The sequence below is a fragment of the Gadus morhua genome, chromosome 22, assembly GCF_902167405.1.
Source record: "Gadus morhua chromosome 22, gadMor3.0, whole genome shotgun sequence".
Lineage (NCBI taxonomy): Eukaryota > Metazoa > Chordata > Actinopteri > Gadiformes > Gadidae > Gadus > Gadus morhua.
Window position 1 is genome coordinate 11,896,997 of NC_044069.1, and position 21,115 is coordinate 11,918,111.

Consider the following 21,115-nt stretch of genomic DNA (forward strand, 5'->3'; position numbering starts at 1 on the left):
TAATGACAAAGAGCAGCCTCATCTCTGAACCAATTCATCGACTGATCCCGTGTCTCTTTGGCCACATAGAGGGGATTGTTCTGCAGTCTCTAGTGAGTCTCAGACGGCAGAGTGGATGTGACTCAGAGTTAATGCAATGCCAGAGTTGATATCCATTATTGATAGGATTATTTGCTCTAGCAATTCATTCATTCATATCGCCCCTCGATCTCTTCGCTAGCAAACATAGATTGAATGAACCGCCTCGATCCTGTCTGTTGGTGAGGGCCCTCTTGCTTCTATTAATGACCAGCCCGGAGAGGTGAGGGGCCACCCTCCACCCCCAGCTGCCGGGGGCCATTGTACAGCCGATAGCGGGCTAATGCACGTATCCAGGGACGATAAACATCGTTCTGCCATTCCTGATTTGCATTCACTCCGTCGGGTAAGGACTGGGATAGTTAAAGCAGTCCATTAGGAGATAAAAATGGACTTCATCTTTTAAAGAGCTGAACCGCCCTAATTCAATCTTATTCAGGGCATTGTGAATCGACGCTTGTGTAGGGGGGGGGGGGGGGGGGGCTTTATCTGTGCAGCATCGCTCTCCCCGTCGTGGCTAAGTCGTATTCGCCGCCTTGAAAAGGTTTTCTGTCGTTTTACCCCGAATGTCACCAGGAGGGAGAGAGGAGGGAGGGGAGGGGGGGGGGGGGGGGGGGGGTTGGAAGTCACTTTGATCCTTTATCTCAATACAGCTTTCGTTTCCCTGCTCCAGCCCCCAGCCCCCCCTCTCCCCCCCCATCAGCCCCCTCTCTCCCCCCCATCAGCCCCATCCTTCCCGTCCCTTGAAACAATGCAGTCCTCTTCTCAGCTCAGGTTTTAGGGATGTGGGAGTGAAGAGACTGTCATTTCCTCTGCCAGGAAATAAAGCACAACTCCCCCTTCCTGCTCGTCTGTCTTATTTATCTGGCTTCTGTCTGGCCTACCTATCTCCCCCTGTCCCCGACGCTCTCTCCATCTCTGCCTCCTGGCCTCGGGCTCTCCCCCCCCTCCTCCTCGTCTCACATCCCATCGCGAGGCGGCTCTGCGTTCCGCCGGGTGCCGTCTCCGTGCCTCCCGTCCTCTGGAGCGGTTCTACAGATCACAAACCCGATCCGTCGCTCCTGCCGGTGCCGCCGGGGGGGTCTTGGTGAGCGGCGTTCAGCCCTCCAGCGCCTGTTGGGATCCCTTCTGTTATCTGATGCTCTTCCTCACTCCTCTCCGTGTGTGTAGTTTATCCGAGACACCGTCAAGAGCTTCTCTCCTGCCGCCTTTCCCCAAAGACTTCCTATTGACTACTTCCTTAAAGTGCTTTTTTTCCCCCCCGTCCGTTAAAAAGCGGTCTACATCTCTTACGGACATCTGGTCCGTAACACAAGGCTCGCCGTCCCCCCTTCCTCCTCGTCCACCCCGGCTCTCCTTTCCCCGCCCTTCTGTTTCGGTTCTTCCTGTGTTTGCACTTCTTTTTCGTGACCCTCCCGGGTCCTTGCCTCAGATGAAGTCCTTCGAGATGGCCTCCACAAAGTTGGGCGCCGACATGAGGATGGAGATGGTGCAGATGATGTTGAACACGCTGAACGCCACCAGGCACAGCCGGTCGATCACCGCGCCCGCAAACTTCCACTGGTCGGCCGTGCCCGCCGCCTCGTCCTGCTCCCGGAAGCGGTCCGCCAGGTAGCGCACCTCCTCCAGCAGCGCCTGCAGCTGGGGGTCCCCCATGCCCCCCACGCCCAGCGCCGGGCAGCCCCCCGCGCCCCCGAAGCCCCCGCCACTGGAGACGGTGCTGGGACAGCCCAGCGTGTCGCCGTGGGTCGAGCCGGCCGTGGGCGGGGAGACGCAGAACTGGGCCTGGGAGTGTGGTGGCGGGCTGGCCCCGCCCGCCACCACCCGCAGGCTGCCCGCCACCGAGGAGGCGGAGGCCATGTTGTTGCTCCGCTGCACGGCGTCGGCCAGCAGCGAGGCGTCGTCCAGGCTCTGGAAGCCCATGTACAGCAGGCCGCCGTTGTTGTTGGCGCTGGACTGGGCGTGGTGCAGGTGCTGCAGGTGGGGGTGCTGCAGGTGGGGGGGGTGCCCGCCGCCGGCGTGCAGGGAGCCCGTCTGGAGCGGCGCCAGGCTGCCCGGGTGCAGCGGGTGGAGGGCGGGCTCCGGGGCGTTGGGCAGGCTGTTGGTCTGGGAGCCCGAGGAGCAGCGCCGCAGGTGGGGGGCGCAGGGGGGCCTCTCGGGGTCCTCGCTCTCGCCCGGGCGCTTCATCCGCAGGAACCACGCCACCCACTGCAGCAGCACCAGCTGCATCTGGGGGGAGGAGGGAGGGAGGGAGGGAGGGGGAGAGGGAGAGAGAGGGAGAGAGAGAGAGAGAGAGAGAGAGAGAGAGAGAGAGAGAGAGAGAGAGAGAGAGAGAGAGAGAGAGAGAGAGCGAGAGAGAGAGAGAGAGAGAGAGAGAGAGAGGGACACACACACACACACAGAAAGAGAGAGAAACAGAGAGACAGACAGACAGAGAGTCACAGAGAGTGAAACCCAGTGAGAGCAGGAGAGAGAGAAAAACAGAGCGAGAGAGAGAGCGAGAGAGCGAGAAAGAGAGAGAGAGAGAGAGAGAGAGAGAGAGAGAGAGAGAGAGAGAGAGAGAGGTGTGCGCTGGTTAGACAGAGGAGTCGTGAGTCGGGGAACCAAGTGAGCAAAAAGGACAACAACAACGATGGAGCGAGACGGAGACGTGAGGCAAGCGAAGGGAGAGGGGAGAGACACCGGGGGGATGGAGATGAGATGTGTTTGAAATAGGAGCGAAATAACCGAGAATGTAAAGAAGAGAAGCGTGAAGTGGCAGACACATCCCGGGATGTAAAAGCGTCAGGTCGCCCTTCCTGTCGTGTCCCTGTTAGGGTGGAGCGGGGGCTTATGGCCTCACTAGCAGAATTGTAAGCCGCTGACTGCTCCACCGTCGCACAACGTGCATTCACAAACGGGTGAACGTCCTGGAGACCCTCCCCAGCAGTAATAGAGTTACGAGGTGTTTGCGAGCCACGCGCACACAGGGACCACTCTGGAGAAATAATCACTCGCATTCAAAACCCACCGACGGGATATAATACTGTGTCTAATATAATAATGGGTCATTAAATGACGAACTGAAGCAAGCGTTTAACCTCCCATTTGAACCGGTTGGCATGGCAGCGCAGCGACCTCTCATTTGGCAACATTTATAAAAGGTCTCTAATTGGATAGTTGGGTGTCTCACCTCCCCGGAGTGCGGCGAGCGTTGTGACACACGCTGTGAGTGGCGCCCAGGTGGGTGCTACACACGGGTAGTGGAGGACACTGACTTCCTGTGACACTCACTTCCTGTGACACTCACTTCCAGTGACACTCAATTTGTGAAGTGCTTTGGGGGGCCTCGAAAAGTGCAATACAAATGTAATGAATTACTTTTATCGTTGTTTAATGATTATTATTATTATGGATGCTTGTTGACCTGTGGGGTTTGTTCATCAATCCTCACACCTCACCCTTATGAAGCCTCAGCGATTCATGATCAAAGTGTTATTCAGAGAGACACCAACTGCACATTCAGAGAGCATCAGAACAGGAAAACAGCATTTCCACACCGAGCGGTTGGAAGTACTGATTGCCCACTGAAGTCACGTGACCCAGATCCCAAACGTGACACAGCGTCTGGGGTAGTTTGCGTTTGTGTGTTCCCGCCGCCCCCCTTAAATAACATCCAGGCGAAGGGGGCGATGCCGCCTGCCCGTAAATCCAGTCGCAGGCTCAGACGTTTTGAATTTAAGATGGTGGCCTCGGCGGGCAGAGATTTACCACTTCTGCACATTACCGCAATGAGCTGATCCAGAGAGGATCACTCCGTCTTACAGACTCAAGGCTCAAGTCCCGGATATGGAGAGCACTGTGGAGACGAGGACGGGTGACACTGGCGTTGGTTGATCAGTGTCTTGTTGTCATAATGTTGTAGTTAACCACAGCTACGCAGCCTTTCAGTGAAGTCTCTATCGTATCTGGAAGGAACGATACTGATTGGAATAACCTGCAAAAGCAGCTCAAGCTCCAGGACCTAGTGACTCTCAATGAATTTAAAGCTGCTTTTAAGAGTTGACGTCGGATTCCATTGGAAATTGCAAATGATTTAGTCAATAATGTATTTCCACAATTCCACCTAGTGTTGAACTTATTTTGCCTTGTGTTTTATGTTGTAACTGTGTTACTACTGTCCATCTTGGCCAGGTCTCTCTTGCAAAATAGATTTTAATCTCAATGGGACTAACCTGGTTAATAAAGGATATAATAATCTGGTTCCATTGGGGGATGGGGGGGTTGCGGTCGTGGTCCCAAAGGGTTCCCGCCCATCCCTACCCGATCCCCCCATTAGCCAGGTAACAGAGCCTGGTGGTGGCTGGCGGACTGTCCGGTCAGACACCATATCCCTTGCTGGCCCCCTGATTGTTGTTTGTTCCTTCTTGTTGATTTCGGATGCAATAATAAAAGGGGATTGTCCGCCGAGGCTCGATGAATGTCCATCGCTCCCCGTCTAAATGCAGCTATTCATCAGCCCAAAGACAGCCCGGAGATGACGGGGAGGCTTAATGTTGCAGCTGCTCGCTCGCCCAACTTCGACGTAAATCGGATGAGCGTGTGTACACACGGTAATCAAAACAACACCTCGGACGTATTGTTCCCCCCCCCCGCCGCGCTACACCAGCCTTCTATTTTCTTCATGTCGTACACGTGTGCTTCTAGAATGAGGTACGTCCGCTTGTTTTATGATCGCTTCTTCCGTCTGTGTGGTGCCACTGGTGGGCGGAGGCAGATTTATACAGGCCTTTAAAGTTAGTGGCGCTGAATTGATTGATAACATATGCAAGCCACACACTCACTGAGTCTCTTTGAAAATCAAGCAGTTGGGGTGAAATTACTGTCGTATTTCGAACGGCTCGTTGGCGGCGCGCAGACGGCGAAGGATATTATATGAGGTTAGAGGATGAGCAAAGTGAAACGCAATATCGAGAGACCGCCCCTGTTTCTATTTTATATTACAATATTATTACATCTTACCTTACGTTATATTTTATTATCTTTATGTTTTATAATCAAATATATAATCAAATTGTGTCTGATTATATTAACAACAACAAGTTTGATTTAAAGGCAAATTAGCCAACGACAATGAAGGTGAGCCACCGCAAAATGTAACAATGCCCCGGATATGGTGGAAAGCAGTAAAGAGGGGTTTGAATCAGCAGTGAAGGTACTTTGATAACACGCTGCCTTGAAGGCTGAGGCGACGGGGAGGGAGAGGAGGGGGCGATGGAGGAGCATTTGTTGAACACACGTCTCAGACGCAAACAGAGACTGGCACTCCCCCCCCCCCCCCCCCCCCGCCCTCCACCCTCCCCTAGAGAGGCCAAGATGGAGGTGAAGGAGAAGAACAAAAGGCAAAGGGAGAAGAAACAGGATTGTGTGGGCATAGAGAGCACAGAGAGAGAGAGAGAGAGAGAGAGAGAGAGAGAGAGAGAGAGAGAGAGAGAGAGAGAGAGAGAGAGAGAGAGAGAGAGAGAGAGAGACGGAGAGAGAGAGAGAGAGAGAGAGAGAGAGAGAGGGAGAGAGAGACGGGGAGAGAGACGGGGAGAGAGGGGGAGAGAGCGTGGATAGCGGTGATGACAGGTGAGACATGAGGAGCTGCTGAAAATAACAGGAGCCACAGAAGTCCTCCAACTTAAAAAACAAAGAAAAAGTTTCCAAAGCTGAGAGACGAGAAAACAACGATGATGACGATGGCGTCCCGCAGCCGCGTCGGGTGTACCGTGTATGTCTATGCTGACAAGATCTCTGACAAGTGTGTGTGTGTGTGTGTGTGTTTGTGTGAGTTCCAGAGGACTCACCCATTTAGGCATGGTGCCTCCGTTTGGGTCGTGGTGGTGGTACTGCAGCACCACCACCGTGGCCACGACCGACGCCCCAACGATGATCATGATGCTCGCAAAGTACTGCCCTGGGAGGGGAGGGGGGGGGGGGGGGGGGGGGGGGGGGGGGGGAACGTTACAGAACAACACACGCTGCGACGGGCCGCCATGTTTGCCAACGAGTACTGCTGACAGCAGCGGTGAATTGTCAATGATACGGCATTTCTACTGGTCCTTCTGCGTTGTTACACCCAAGATTTATGTCCAAAGTCCAAAGAAGTATTGTGTCTATAATTGACTACATTTTCTCTTTCTTTCCTGTGCGTATACTTTTTTATTGTTTTAATATTAATCTTTTTTGCAGCGGGACGACTTATCATTTTGTCAATTAAAATTTAACAGCATCCAGATGGACGAATTTAGTGGAGCCTAAACAGAGGATGGCCCATTCACCAGCCAGGAGCCCTAACGTTGGAGCAGGAGCATCAAACACCACATGGCCACTGTTTGCTGTGGGACGGAAACCAACACCCCGTGATAAATAAAGAACTACACTGAGATTAAAACTCAACAAACCCAGAAAACTCATCACATACCTTACAGAAATCTATAACTCCCATGAACCTTGCTAAGGCCAATAAGGCCTCCCCAATAAGCCCCCCCCCCCCCCCCCCCCACTGACAAGACACACACACGTACCTATTAGAGGAATCGAGTCGGATGTGGCCGGCATGATCTCTGCCACGAGCAACATGAAGACCGTTAGAGACAGCAACACAGTGATACCTGGGGGGGGGAGAGAGAGAGAGAGAGAGAGAGAGAGAGAGAGAGAGAGAGAGAGAGAGAGAGAGCGAGCGGGAGGGGGAGAGGGAGCGAGCGGGAGAGAGCGGGAGAGAGAGAGCGAGATTGAGGCAGAGATAGTGAGAGAGAGAGAGAGATTGAGGCAGAGATAGTGAGAGAGAGAGAGAGATGTTCCTTCAATCTTCTTCAGCAAAGCCATTCTTTAGTTGCCTGTGACAAATAGTCATGCAATGCAGTCCAAAGATAGCTGACCTCTGAATAACATTATTAGATTTGTCTTCGATTTATCTTGATGCAAATTAGTAAACGGGACGAGATTGGACTAATGGGACTATAGTGAATTACTTTTCAGCATAATTCCTTTGTAATGGCATTTTCCAAGTAAAGCAAACTCGATCCAAACCGCAAACCACAAACACACGCACACACACTAATTCGCACACAGAGGCAAACACACACATTAAACAAGCGCACACATCCACACGCACACAGACAAGTACACATATTGACACACACACACACAGAGGCAAACACTGACTTACACAAACACACACATCCCCACGCACACGCAGGCATCCATACGCACAAAGACATTTGACACACAAACGGGCAAACTCTCTCTCTCTCTCTCTCTCTCTCTCTCTCTCTCTCTCTCTCTCTCTCTCTCTCTCTCTCTCTCTCTCTCTCTCTCTCTCTCTCTCTCTCTCTCTCTCTCTCTCTCTCTCACACACACACACAAAAACACAAGCACTCACAATCCTCTCAATCCTCATTTGTCATTCAAGCCGTCATCCATCGTGGCAGAGAATACTTCCTCTGCTAAACGGTCCCAACGCCAAAACGCTATCAACGCTCCCCGTCCTCCCCGCCATTCCTTATTAAATGCATAATAACACAGCGGTGGTTCATTAACACGCAGGCTGACCTCACACACTGGGTCCCGGTCTCGTCCATCAAACCGGTGACACACTGCCTTCCTGGAAGACAGTGTGTAAGCTCGCTCTCTCTCCCTAATCCATTCACTGCCCGTAATTACATCAATAGGTTAATTGGTCGTGTGTGTGTATGTGTGTGTGTGTGTGTGTGTGTGTGTGTGTGTGTGTGTGTGTGTGTGTGTGTGCGGTCGTGCGTGCGTGCGTGCGGTCGTGCGTGTGTTTGTGTGCATGTGCAGATTTCCCTCATCCCCTTTGGTGAAATGCTGCATAATGCGTTGTGAGTCTCGGTTAGGATCTGGTTAGACAGCGCTGTTGCCATGGCGTTTTCCACATCCTCGCCCCTTGGGTCACTTTGTCTTCTCTGCCTCTCCAACTACCGTGAAATAGTATTCTGAAACAGAGCGTCACTATTAGCCTCATCAATATTTTCAGGTATAGCCTCAGGTATATACTATATACGTATCGACCTGTCTGGGAGGACCTTTCTCTCGTTTCATATACATACATGTTGAGATCAGAGGCTTCTGAAGAGCTCTTAAAGTTAATCATAGGGGTTTAAGTTGTGGACACGTCTGCAGTGGATTCAGCAGCTAATCCCAATAGCAGCCAGAAGACATTAAGACCCAGAGCGTACATATGAGCCCCACGTTAACCGAATCGCAATCAGCTGTAGAATCATGTTGGCCAAAATAGAAGGATGCAGAACCTGTGGGCGAGTCACATGATGAAAGAAGGCTGGTTCCAACATCAGACCCAGGCCTGTTTGAGACGTAGCATTCGACAACCCGTGCTTCTTCCCCTTTTCAAAACAATCATCTTCATTTGTTTTCCATTCCTACAATTACTTTACCAATGATGTGTAGATCTATATATAAGTTGCGCTAGGGAACACCGGTATCTGTAGTAGTGACGCTGTTACCCGTGGTACCTCTGAAAGGGTTCGGCACCCGGCTCCTCCATCACTCATCCTCCCCCCCCCCCCCCCCCCTGCTGTTAATCACCTCCTCCACGCCGCTCCCCCAACCTCCCCTTATCGTCTCCTTTCTATTTCCATCCCGTAATACCCTCTATACACAAGCCCCCCCCCCCCCCCCTAGTGTCCCACCCCTCTGCCTTCCTACACACAAACACCCTGGCTGTTCTTTCATAGCTCCTCCGCTCTGTTCTATTGGGGCCCGTGGAGCAGAGCACGCACGGCTGTGTTTACAATTCACAGCCACACACACACACACACACACACACACACACACACACACACACACACACACACACACACACACACACACACACACACACACACACACACACGCACACCTCACAATCAAACGCGCCAGCTCGGCAGCCAGGTGTGCGTGTGTGTGTTTGTGTGTTTGTGTGTGGGTGTGTGTGTGTCGGTGGGTGAATGTGTGTATGTGTACGTGTGTGTGTATACGTGTGTGTGTGTGTACGTGTGTGTGTGTGTACGTGTGTGTGTGTGTGTGTGTGTGTGTGTGTGTGTGTGTGTGTGTGTGTGTGTGTGTGTGTGTGTGTGTGTGTGTGCATGTGTGCACACGTATGTGTAAGTGTGTGTGTATGTGTGTGAGTCATGGAGGCTTATATTAAACCTGCCACAGGGTCATTTTTACAGGACCCAGTGAGGGATGAGGTTAGCTGAGCCCCCATCTGTACCCGAGAAGAATAGTACTCTGATGCGGTCAACACACACATTCCACCTTTCTGCAACCTCTCAGCGTGGTTTCTATTTCTGCTGTCAGCCAACATTGCTGTCCACACTCCACGCATCTTGGCAGCGTGAAGCCTTACGGTTAGATGGAGGAATGACAACTGTTTAGTAGTATATCTTGCTTTATGCCTAGCTGGACACATTCTTCATACTCTTTGGTTCGTATCCTACAGCCTGCACCTTGATGCAGCTAGGTACAACACAGTAGAGCGGGTTGACAGAATTCACATTCATTTAGCATGCACAAGAGGTTATGGGAGAAAATATATACATGGGAATATTGTGAAAATAAGCTAAAAAGACTCAGCAGAGGGTGTAACTAGCTTGCTTGATGAGCACCTGGTCACAGTTTAGGTCAGCTCATAGGTTCAGCCCACACAGGAAGTGACACCAGTTCTTAATCCCACCCAATTTATGCTCAGATTCAGGGACAGAAGAAGTGTTAGCCAGGTCAGATATCAATTGATTGATCGTCTCTGTCCTCATCGAACTTTGAGCATGCAAACGGCATCCCACTCAGTGCCGTATCCACTTTTGGGTCGCTACCAAATCGCAGATGAATAACTTCACAATGTTGACACTCCTCAGCAGAGATGCAACCCATGGCCTTCAACCCTGTCCAATAACAATCTCCCTGTCCACCCTAGCTCTATATATCATCGCCATCCACCTCCACCCACCTCGATACATCCACCCCCTCCATCCTTCCACCTCCTCCACAACACACATCAGCCTCTCCTTCCCAGCATCGCCCCCGAACACGTGGACATGTGACCCCCCCTCCCTCAGTTCTATTCAATTCAATTAAATTGTATTTGCATAGCCCTTAATCACCATTACAGTCTCAAAGGGCTTTACACGGAAAATATCTATGACACTCCCCTGACCCAAGCCCCCACAAGGGCAAGAAAAAAACTCCCTGAATCAGCAAGAAAGAAATCTTGAGGAGGAACGCAGAGGGCTGGACCCCTCCTTCCAAGAATGGTCAGGAGTGCAGTGGGTGCCATAATAATAATAATAATAATAATTGTATTTGCAGGCGCCTCTCTCTGCCCTCAAGGACACCGTACAAAGGTACACAAAAGTCATTAGAAAGAAACAACAATAAGAAAGAAAAAGATAAATGATACTAACAACAGACATAGTAATTGGCATCAGGTGGAATAGTACGGTTTTGATAATGTCCACACACACACACACACACACACACACACACACACACACACACACACACACACACACACACACACACACACACACACACACACACACACACACACACACACACACACACATACAGCCCCTCCCCCTCTCTGCGCCACTCACCCAGGGAGATCTTCTCTCCGGAGTCGGCGGGCAGCACAAAGACCAGCAGGGTCATGGAGGACAGCAGCACGCAGGGGATCAGCAGGTTGAGGGCGTAGTACAGTGTCCGCCGCCGCATGGTCACCACGAAGGTGACGTCCGGGTAGGGCTCCTTGCAGCAGTCGTAGAAGGCCTCGCTGCGGGTGCCCGGTACCCCTGGGAGAGGGGAACAAGAGGGGGGGAAGGCTCACGGCTCAGCGCACGTGGGAGCGGGCACTTGAATGATGATGATGATGACGCTGCTGACGATCGGCGAAAAAAAAACAGGATGACGTAAAGCCTGCCGGGAGTTATTTCTGGAGGTTTGGGAGAACCGAGGGGAGTTGGGACGTACACACGAGGCTTCGAGCGCCCGGGCCAGTAGTGCTGATGTTGATGTCGATGTTGATTTATCTCTCTCTGGACGCACGACGGCCGCCGCTGGAGCTACGCCGACATTACCCGTTTTTACCTCGAAACTTTACTTCATGGACACTTTTTGGAGCTCACTGCAGTCGATTGGGAGGAGAAAATGAGTTTCCCCCTGCTGCGGTACCCACACTGAGCCCGTTAATGCGCTGACACGCCTGGCGACTGGCTGTGGTGAGATACACAGGGAGACGTCTTCCACTGCTGGGTGGCCGGTTGGTGCGGGTGTACATGGTAAATGGACTGCATTTATGTAGCGCTTTTTTCTGTAACCAGTGGCCACCCAAAGCGCTTTACAATACTGCCTGACGTTCACCCATTCATGCACACGTCTACACACCGACGGTAGCGTCAGCCAAATGCAAGGCGACAGCCAGCTCGTCGTGAGCAGTTAGGGTTAGGTGCCTTGCTCAGGGACACCACGACACTCTAGCTAGGAGGAGCCGGGGATCGAACTAGCAACCTTGCGGTTTCCAGCCAACCCGCTCTACCTCCTGAGCTCTACCTACCACCCCCCCCCCCCCCCCACACACACACTCAGCTCAGCGGCAGACGGCAGGCGTGGGACCATGGCGTCTGTGCGGCGCGGCGGCCCATGCTTACCCACGAGGTCCCACTCTCCGTTGGGCATGTAGCCCGAGATGTCGGCCTCGTTCATCTGGAGGTCCAGCAGCCAGCCGTCGTACGTCCACGAGCCGAACTTGAGCTCGCACTTCTGCATGTCAAACGGAAACCAGCGCACGTCCACGTTGCACGTGCTCATGAAGATTCCTGAGAGAGAGAGAGAGAGAGAGAGAGAGAGAGGGAGAGGGAGAGAGAGAGAGAGAGAGAGAGAGAGAGAGAGAGAGAGAGAGGGAGAGGGAGAGAGAGAGAGAGAGAGAGAGAGAGAGAGAGAGAGAGAGAGAGAGAGAGAGAGAGAGAGAGAGAGAGAGAGAGAGAGAGAGAGGATGGATTAGAAAGGGGGTGAAGGTAAAGACCTGACCAGAATGGTGTCTCTTGAGACCGTCCCAATCTCGTGTGTTCACTTTCTGTTGGTTCTCTGCAGATCAGTCTAGTAGCACCATTCCCTGCTTAGTGGAGGGAGGTTCATTCCATGATGAGCAAGGCGTGTTACATACTGCCGAATGAATTAAAGAATGGTGGAGCCCTGGATAATGAAGCAAAGCTACCGAGCAAACAAATCAGTTTAGCTCCGAAATAGACTCCATAATGATGTCACAAGACGAATCAGAAATATGCACGGAAGGCTTTCACATTTTAGATTTCTTTTTGCCTTACTTCCAAATGGATTGAGCACAAGCAAAGAGAGCGAGAGCTTCTCTCTGATTGGCTGGACGTTAAGTCAAAAAGAAAACCCTTCGGATGGTGAAGAGAGGAAGGACGAGATGCCAGACTGCAGAAGTCCACCCCGATGCAGAGCAGCATGAATAAGGTTGACATTTATACTACCTTGCTACAGATAATTCTTCCCTTTATCTTACTAAACGCCGTAGGAAATTGAAATCTCCCGAGATCGTTACAGCCATAACACATTAATCTGTCGCTCCTTGGTGTAATTTACACTTTTCAAATTAAGATGAGTCTTTATGAGTGTCATCTCTGCCAGAGATCCGCTAAACCCCCATGGGTTAACGGTGCCTTGCTCATGTCTTTTAATCCTATGAAAATGACTCGCTGTGGTGTAATGGTTTAGAAGCTGCTGTACACGTGTGACCTCATTGAGGTATTTGGGGGGTGGAGGGGGGGGTACATTAAACACGCCAACACACAGAGAGGCCACTTGCGAATGCCCCCCATGGCTATGCCTTGTTCAAGGAAGTCTAAGTGTACTCTGCATGTCTGCACACTGCTTCATCTATCTATTTGTGTCTCAACGAATGGAAAAGGGTTATTTGGTCAAATAAATAAATAAATCAAATGAGTCCCATTATACGAGGGCGTCTTTAACCTTCTTAACGTGATTGAACCCTGGTCACTGTGGGGGGGAGGCCGCTATAAATGTAATGCCCCGCCTGTTCCCGGGATACGGGCGCGGCGAGGCCGCTAGGTCAGGGCTGTTTGTCTGGCAGCTGGGTAACGAGGAGCAGCTGGTGGCAAGGTCGAGTCGTGCTGGCACCACAGTGCTCCGGGTCACTCCGATCAACACACACAGACCTGTGGTCTTGGTCTCTCTCGGTCTCTCCCTCCCTCTCTCTCTCTCTCCCTCTCCCTCTCCCTCTCTCTCCCCCTCTCTCTCTCTCACTCTCTCTCTCTCTCTCTCTCTCTCTCTCTCTCTCTCTCTCTCCCCCCCTCTCTCTCTCTCTCTCTCTCTCTCTCTCTCTCTCTCTCTCTCTCTCTCTCTGTCTCTCTGTCTCTCTCTTTGAACCATCACCTGGTCTTTAAGATATTCATAGCTAGCTCCCTGTGAAAAAAAAAAAAGCAGCACCTGGATACAGGCGTCAAAGCATCCCTTTACGGTGCCTTTCAGAACCTGCCTGCCAGTATGTCTCTCTATCTATTAATCCAACTTTCGATCAATACATCTATTCATCCATCTTTCTATAAGAAAACCTTTTCTTAACAGTTTTCCTATTTCTTGTAGAATAAAAGTATACCTTCTTACTTTCTTCTTTGTCTGCCTGCATCGATCCATCTCTCTATCCATCAATCCATCCATTTGGCCATCAAACCATTCAGCCATCTTATCTGCATACCTGTACTGACACTTCTGTACTGATACATGCTAAACTTATGTGTATCTTGTCCCTCAGTCTGTCCGTTAATCTGTTAGCTGTTTGCCTGAAGCTCACATCTGACTCTGAATCCGACTGGATCGTGTATGCTGTGAATACAGAGCACCTATTAGTCATCCAAACCTCATACTCACGATTAAGGGAAATAAATAAAAGCAGAGGCTTTATCCAGCGCTGTGTGCGTGTGTATTTGTGTGTGCGTGTGTGTGTGTGTGTGTGTGTGTGTGTGTGTGTGTGTGTGTGTGTGTGTGTGTGTGTGTGTGTGTGTGTGTGTGTGTGTGTGTGTCTGTGTGTCTGTGTGTGAGAGTGTGCATGCAAAACACACTCACACACACACACACACACACACACTAGACCACAACCAAACACACTACAAACACAAAGACTAAATTACAGAAACGCACATAGATGCCAACAAAAATCAAAATTATGGAAATTGACAAAAACAACCAAGTCCATTGAGCCCTTCTGTTGCAGTAAGTAGCAAAATGTCAGAGTCTGCAAATAAACTTCTTAAATACATTCATTATTAACCTGCCAGAATGCAAATGTGGCTTCAAAGGAGAGCAGACACAGAGGTAAAGAAAATGTTACGAGAAATTAACAGGACAAATACCATGAATTTGTATTAAACACACACATGCAGGCAGGCACGCAAACACACACGCACACACAAACACACACACACACACACACACATACACACACACACACACAGGCACGCACGCACACACACACGCACGCACGCACACACACACACACACACAGACAGACACCAAACACAATGCAAACCAATTAAATTCACCATGACAATATCGGCTGAGCAAATATCAGCAGAGCTATTTCCTATTTCCTTCATGTCGATTCCCTTTTAAAGTCACGGCTTCCATGCAGGTACACGCTGATGCCTTGTAGAGGAAAACACATTTCTGTGATAAGGAGCTGCCCTATATCTTCTCTCTGCCTGTGTTATACACATCTTGTACAATTTGAAAGGCCTATGTTCCACTTAGATGTATGTTTAAATATGCACATGATGTTCCACATGCATAAACCTTTTTATAGATAGCTTCTTCATGTTCATTTAAATATTCAGATATTCCACTTAAGGTATATCTGAATATACAGATGTCCCTTGTACATGGTTATGTTAATTCACAGCAACATAAATATGTATTTTAATATTCAGACGTTCCACTTAAGATGTATATTTTGGTACCAGCCGTTCGCACTGACTGATAGTCACCTCAGAACCACAAAGTCCCCATTACAAAATACGCATCATGTCTGTCGCATTTGAAAATGTCTCTCTTTCAGTTTGAGTACTAAAGAAAAAAAAAAAATCAAAACCCCACCAGTGAGTGAAGCCTCATGCTTTTGCCCCCTTCCTTCTTATCGACACCAAAACATAACCAGTTGCCTGCTAGATTTGCCGCCACGATGTGCTCTATTGCTCCAATGATAATACCCAGCACTCCTCCAGGGGCTGACAGTCCCACCATGCCTCTGAATTATTTATCCCGCTAGGTGTTAGCAGATGCGCACTCCTTGGCTAACACAGCCTGTGGCTCTATGTCTGCTGATGAGGAGAGAAGTAAAAAACAATGTCCAGAAGGAACACAGTAATCACACAAAAGGAGAGACCTTGGTAAACGCAGTGAAACTAACTGATGTTCATTGATCCATTCTTTCCTTCTGTCTGTCTGTCTATCTGACAGGCTCCCTCCTTGTGCTGCTGTCATTATATTGCCATATTCCTCTTATTTTTCAGTATTTTTCGTCTCTCTTTCATCTTTCTCTATCTCACTCTCTCTCACTATCTCTGCCTCAATCTCTCTCTCTCTTTCAATATCTCTGCCTCAATCTCTCGCTCTCTTTCAATATCTCTGCCTCAATCTTTCTCTCTCTCTCACTATCTCTGCCTCAATCTCGCTCTCTCTCTCCCGCTCTCTCCCGCTCGCTCCCTCTCCCGCTCGCTCCCTCTCCCCCTCCCGCTCGCTCCCTCTCCCTCTCCCCCTCTCTCTCCCTCTCCCCCTCTCTCTCCCTCTCCCTCTCCCCCCCTCTCTCTCTCTGCCTCTCTCTGCCTCTCTCTCTCTCTCTCTCTCTCTCTCTCTCTCTCTCCCTCTCTCTGCCTCTCTCTCTCTGCCTCTCTCTCTCTCTCTCTCTCTCGTCTATTAATCTGTTTATTAAAGCAGATCTAAAGAGACATCATGTCTTTCTAACTCGCTCCCATCTGAACAGCTGCATACGTCCGGGTCCTGTGTTTACACGTCTTGCCGCCACATGAACATGTGGGATAATTAATAAGGGATTTGGCGGGTAAATATTCTCGGCCGACTGCCTATTGTTCGCCTCGACCTCAGAAGGCTGTGTTAGTACCGGGGAACCAGAGAGCGCTGCAAACACAAGTAGCAGTGCTCTTTAATGATGTGGATAGAAAACGATCTTAAGGGTTGAGGGTAACCCCAGGGGAGCCACCTTGCTAACGCCGGCTTTGTACAGGCTAAGCTAGCGAGGGCGGGTTCCGTTTAGAGACGTCCTCCCGACTCACGCACTGGGAATGAACGTATCATCTACCTCCACACTGCGGCTGGAATATTAATGACCAGCGTCAGAAACTAAAACCAGAGAGGGAGATACAGCTGAAGATGAGGAATGGGGCTGTGTTTAATGTATTGAATTGTAATGGAGTAACAGGGGGATATTAGAGAGAGAGAGAGACAGCGAGAGAGAGAGAGAGAGAGAGAGAGAGAGAGAGAGAGAGAGAGAGAGAGAGAGGGTAGAAACTCACCCGGTGGGAGGTACTCGGCGTAGCCACTGGAGTTGACCAGGACGTTGGTCTTAAAGGTAGAGTCAAAGTCATCATCTGCACTGAGGGAGAAGACAGATAAAACCTGGGTGAGTGGGTGAGTGGGTGAGTGAGTGAGTGAGTGAGTGAGTGAGTGAGTGAGTGAGTGAGTGAGTGAGTGAGTGAGTGAGTGAGTGAGTGAGTGAGTGAGTGAGTGAGTGTGTGTGCTACCTGTTGTACAGCAGGATATCAGGTGTCCACACCTGGTCGGTGGTGAAGCGGAGGTTTTTCACCCCAGGGTATTCGGTTTGGTTCCACTGGAGATAGTGGTCGAACCAGCCCTGTGGCACGCACACACACACACACACACACACACACACACACACACACACACACACACACACACACACACACACACACACACACACACACACACACACACACAACACACACACACACACACACACACACACACACACACACACACACGCACACAACAGCCAACAGTAGTTGTCAAAATGATAAAGCATTTGAGGTTGTTGCGTTCTGGCTGTATTTTCAACATACTGTTGATTGAGGACAAAACAAACCCATAAAAAGGTCAAGTAAACATTTTCCGTTATATATATAATAAATATAATAAAAGCATGGAGCTATTGACCGGAAAGAATTCTAGAATGATTACCGTTCAAAGGCTATTACTGTCGAAGCCCTTTTCTCTCATTTATTTATTAAATGCAATACAATTTTCACAAACACTGAGTCATTGAACCCACAGACACACACAAACACATTTTTCTACAAATACATTCCATTGAGTTTAAAAGAACCAGATCTCTTGTCTGTGGCTCACCATCCTCAACCAGATGTTGGTCGTCAGCACCTGGTTCTTCTCATCCTAGAAGCAGTAGGAACAAAAACACACAACACGCCTTCACAAATGTCTTTGGAGAAACTCCTCACCTCTCAGTGGAGAGCAGAGTATCTTGTCGGAAGCCATTAAAGATTCATGGCGGTTTAAAAGGCGAATCCTCGGGGACAGTGCAGTCACAGCTCTCTCTCTATGCAAAGGGCTATCAGCTAAACCCTGTCACTGGACTAAGAGGCTCCTAACCTATGGGGCTCCCTACCTGTTGGACCTCTTGTTAGACGAGCAAACAGGGAAAGTAGTTATTTTGATGAAACATTGATCTCTATAGTTCCCTGGCTTTCGGCATCCTGCTGAATTGTCATAACAATCGCTGAAATGTCATTACATTAGAAGGGTCGTAGCCTGTAGTGTAGAAATTCACCTTCTATAGAGAATTTGGGAAATAGCTGATATTTAGTTGAGGTCCACCGCATGTTCAACTTTATGCTTTAATGTGGCACTTTTCCCCCTTCTTCATTTGAACACTATTTAACTTTTACCATCTTTTTTATACCAATTGCGTGTTATTTTAGTGGAACAGGGTCAACCCTGCAGGGGGGGGGGGGGGTCTGGGAGAGAGCGAGCGTACCACGTCCATGATCTGGATCAGGCTGAGGCTGAAGACCACCGTCAGCGAGTGGGAGTCGTTGCCCACCGGCCTCTCCATGCGGTTGTAGTCCTTCAGCAGGTTCTTCAGGAGGTGCCTCTGGTGGGGCCCCTGCACCGACACTGTGGGGCCACATCACAGAGCAAAGCACGACCGCAGTGTGAAGCACACCCCTTTACGCTGAGCCGTCCTCTGAGGGCTCACACAGGTGGCGCTCATAACACTAATTGTGCGATGTAGCAGGGCGCGTGTACGGAGGTAATAGAGCTATCTTCACTATGGTTCAGTCTGCTTCGCGGGCATGAACGGAAAACCGATCCATAATTGGCGTTGATGAGGGACACCTGTGTTTGTCCGAGGACGACAGCTCGGTGAAAAGGGTCTATTGAGCTATGAACGGAGAGAGAAATTGTATTGAGCCGTCAAAACACAAAAGCCCAACACCTTGCGCCTTCTGGTAAAGTGTGGGAGAAGAAAAGCGAAGGGAGGTTGATGTAAACGCTCAACGACGGTAATCAAGTTGTGGAAGAAAGGGGAGACAAGAGGAAGAAGTCTTGCACCCATATATATCGCCTCTATCATCGGTGTTTAACGACATAAGAGCGAGATGGAGGCCCGTTAGAGGACGTCATGGGGATAATCGCCGTCAATGACATGCAGGGGACAAGCTACAGGCAGAGGTGGGGATGGGGGTGGTGGTAGTGGTGGAGGAGGGGCTGGTTGTGGAGGAGCTGGGGATGGAGGTGGTGGTGGTGGAGGTGGTGGTGGAGGTGGTGGTGGTGGTGGAGGTGGTGGTGGTGGAGGTGGTGGTGGAGGTGGTGGTGGTTGGTGGTGGGAAATGACAAAGGGCGGAAAAAGGCCTGTCAATGCAACATCTGAAAGATGCTGAAGGATAAGAAATATCTCTTAAATGGACGTGAAATTTCACGGGGAAATGGCTTGTCTCGTGAGTGTTGTGGTGTGACAAGTTGTGACAATATATGTATATATATATATGTGTGTGTGTATATGTCTGTATATACATGATATAATACATATATATGATTATATAATGCATGTAAAAACACACATATATGTATAGTCACTTTATATTGAAGATATACAATGTACTGGTAAATCATTTAAGAGAAAGGTCACATCCACTTCAGCAGTTTGTCTCCAGGATGACCCTATGAGCAGCAGTCTTTAGGCTGTAGTGTTAACAGCTGTCTTTAGGCTGTAGTGTTAACAGCAGTCTTTAGGCTGTAGTGTTAACAGCTGTCTTTAGGCTGTAGTGTTAACAGCAGTCTTTAGGCTATAGTGTTAACAGCAGTCTTTATGCTGTAGTGTTAACAGCAGTCTTTAGGCTATAGTGTTAACAGCAGTCTTTAGGCTGTAGTGTTAACAGCAGTCTTTAGGCTGTAGTGTTAACAGCAGTCTTTAGGCTGTAGTGTTAACAGCAGTCTTTAGGCTGTAGTGTTAACAGCAGTCTTTAGGCTGTAGTGTTAACAGCAGTCTTTAGGCTGTAGTGTTAACAGCAGTCTTTGGGTTGTAGTGTTAACAGCAGTCTTTAGGCTGTAGTGTTAACAGCAGTCTTTAGGCTGTAGTGTTAACAGCAGTCTTTAGGTTGTAGTGTTAACAGCAGTCTTTAGGCTGTAGTGTTAACAGCAGTCTTTAGGCTGTAGTGTTAACAGCAGTCTTTGGGTTGTAGTGTTAACAGCAGTCTTGAGGTTGTATTGTTTAAAGCATGATACAATTCTTTGATTAAAGCATCGTAGCTGTCTGTTCCGGCCACTATAAAACATCCATCCAAGATATAATTTGTAAAAGTCACTTCCTTGTACAGATTCAGTAGAAATGCATTAAGGGGCATAAATAGACGAAAAACCACAAACATAGCAATCTAACAAAATAAAATGTATGGCACTGTAGCGCTTCTATTTCTTGGAATCAATGTGCGTCAGTCAGTGAGACGGAGTTTGTGGACAAAATAGTAGCGAGCCTTCCTTCAAGCGCATCACAAAATGTCCCATCAGAAAGAGGAAAGTGCCTTGTTGCCCTTGTGAACAGCAGCGAAAGGCGCCTGCTCAACGACAGAATAAGCACAGGGTAGTCACTGAGCCTAAATATTTTAGAAACAGATGTCTCAGTAAAGCCAGGAGAGACGTCGATGATGGTTTGATCACAGACTGCGGTTAACGGTCATTAATGATAATGAAATAACAGTCAAACATGATCAGTGTTATCATCAGCGCCAGAGCACCTAGATCAGCCTGTACCAGGGACGTGAGCACATAGACATGTTAGAGAGACTTTAGCAGCTGGTGGATGTCGGATGAGTCAGAGTCAGAACAAAACAATGAAGGACAAGATGATTAAATACACGAATGAATGGATGAATAAACACATGAATGAATGGATGATGAAATAAATAAACGAACCAGCCAACAAATGAATGAATGAACGCAACGACAAATAATAAACATAGATAAATAAAACTATAAATAAGTGTGTAGCAGTGTCTCTACACACTGTGTAGAGAGTTCTACGGACGCCTCTCTCAGGAGGGGCTTGACCTACCGTTGAAGGCACTATCGCCGCGCAGGGTAATAAATATCCAGCCTGTCTCCCCCCCTCTCCCCCCTGTCTCCCCCTCCCCCCTAGTTCTCCGATATCTCGACCGTCCCCACGGCGGGAGCTCGGCGAGTCTGTGGTAAACATTCCATCAGCCGTACGCCTCTCAGCAGGCGAGCAACGCAGCCCCAGTAAACAGCCACATCCCCAGGGGTATCCAACTCCTGCGCCCTGCCGCTGAAGTGCCTCTCCTCCCCATCACACACAGACCACATAGCAGCCAGCCGGCGGGAAGTTTTGCGGGAGAGACCCCAAAATATATACATACATGCTACTAAGTAGAAGTGTGAAATGTGAAATGCGTGT

At 49.5% G+C, this 21,115-nt stretch overlaps 1 protein-coding gene across 1 annotated transcript in view; it reads right to left on the reverse strand.

The window, feature by feature from the left end:
• Window positions 1-778: 778 nt before the first annotated feature.
• Window positions 779-21,115, reverse strand: part of chrna11 (cholinergic receptor, nicotinic, alpha 11) — a 21,103-nt gene continuing 766 nt past the window's right edge. The window contains exons 2-10 of the mRNA XM_030347972.1: window positions 18,179-18,318; window positions 17,533-17,577; window positions 16,911-17,020; window positions 16,683-16,762; window positions 11,763-11,930; window positions 10,713-10,907; window positions 6,627-6,713; window positions 5,907-6,016; window positions 779-2,307 (exon numbers count right to left, since the gene is read on the reverse strand). Of these exons, the coding sequence (XP_030203832.1) occupies window positions 1,507-2,307; window positions 5,907-6,016; window positions 6,627-6,713; window positions 10,713-10,907; window positions 11,763-11,930; window positions 16,683-16,762; window positions 16,911-17,020; window positions 17,533-17,577; window positions 18,179-18,318 (1,736 nt within the window). The 3' untranslated portion in view covers window positions 779-1,506. The remainder of the gene's footprint in view (window positions 2,308-5,906; window positions 6,017-6,626; window positions 6,714-10,712; window positions 10,908-11,762; window positions 11,931-16,682; window positions 16,763-16,910; window positions 17,021-17,532; window positions 17,578-18,178; window positions 18,319-21,115) is intronic.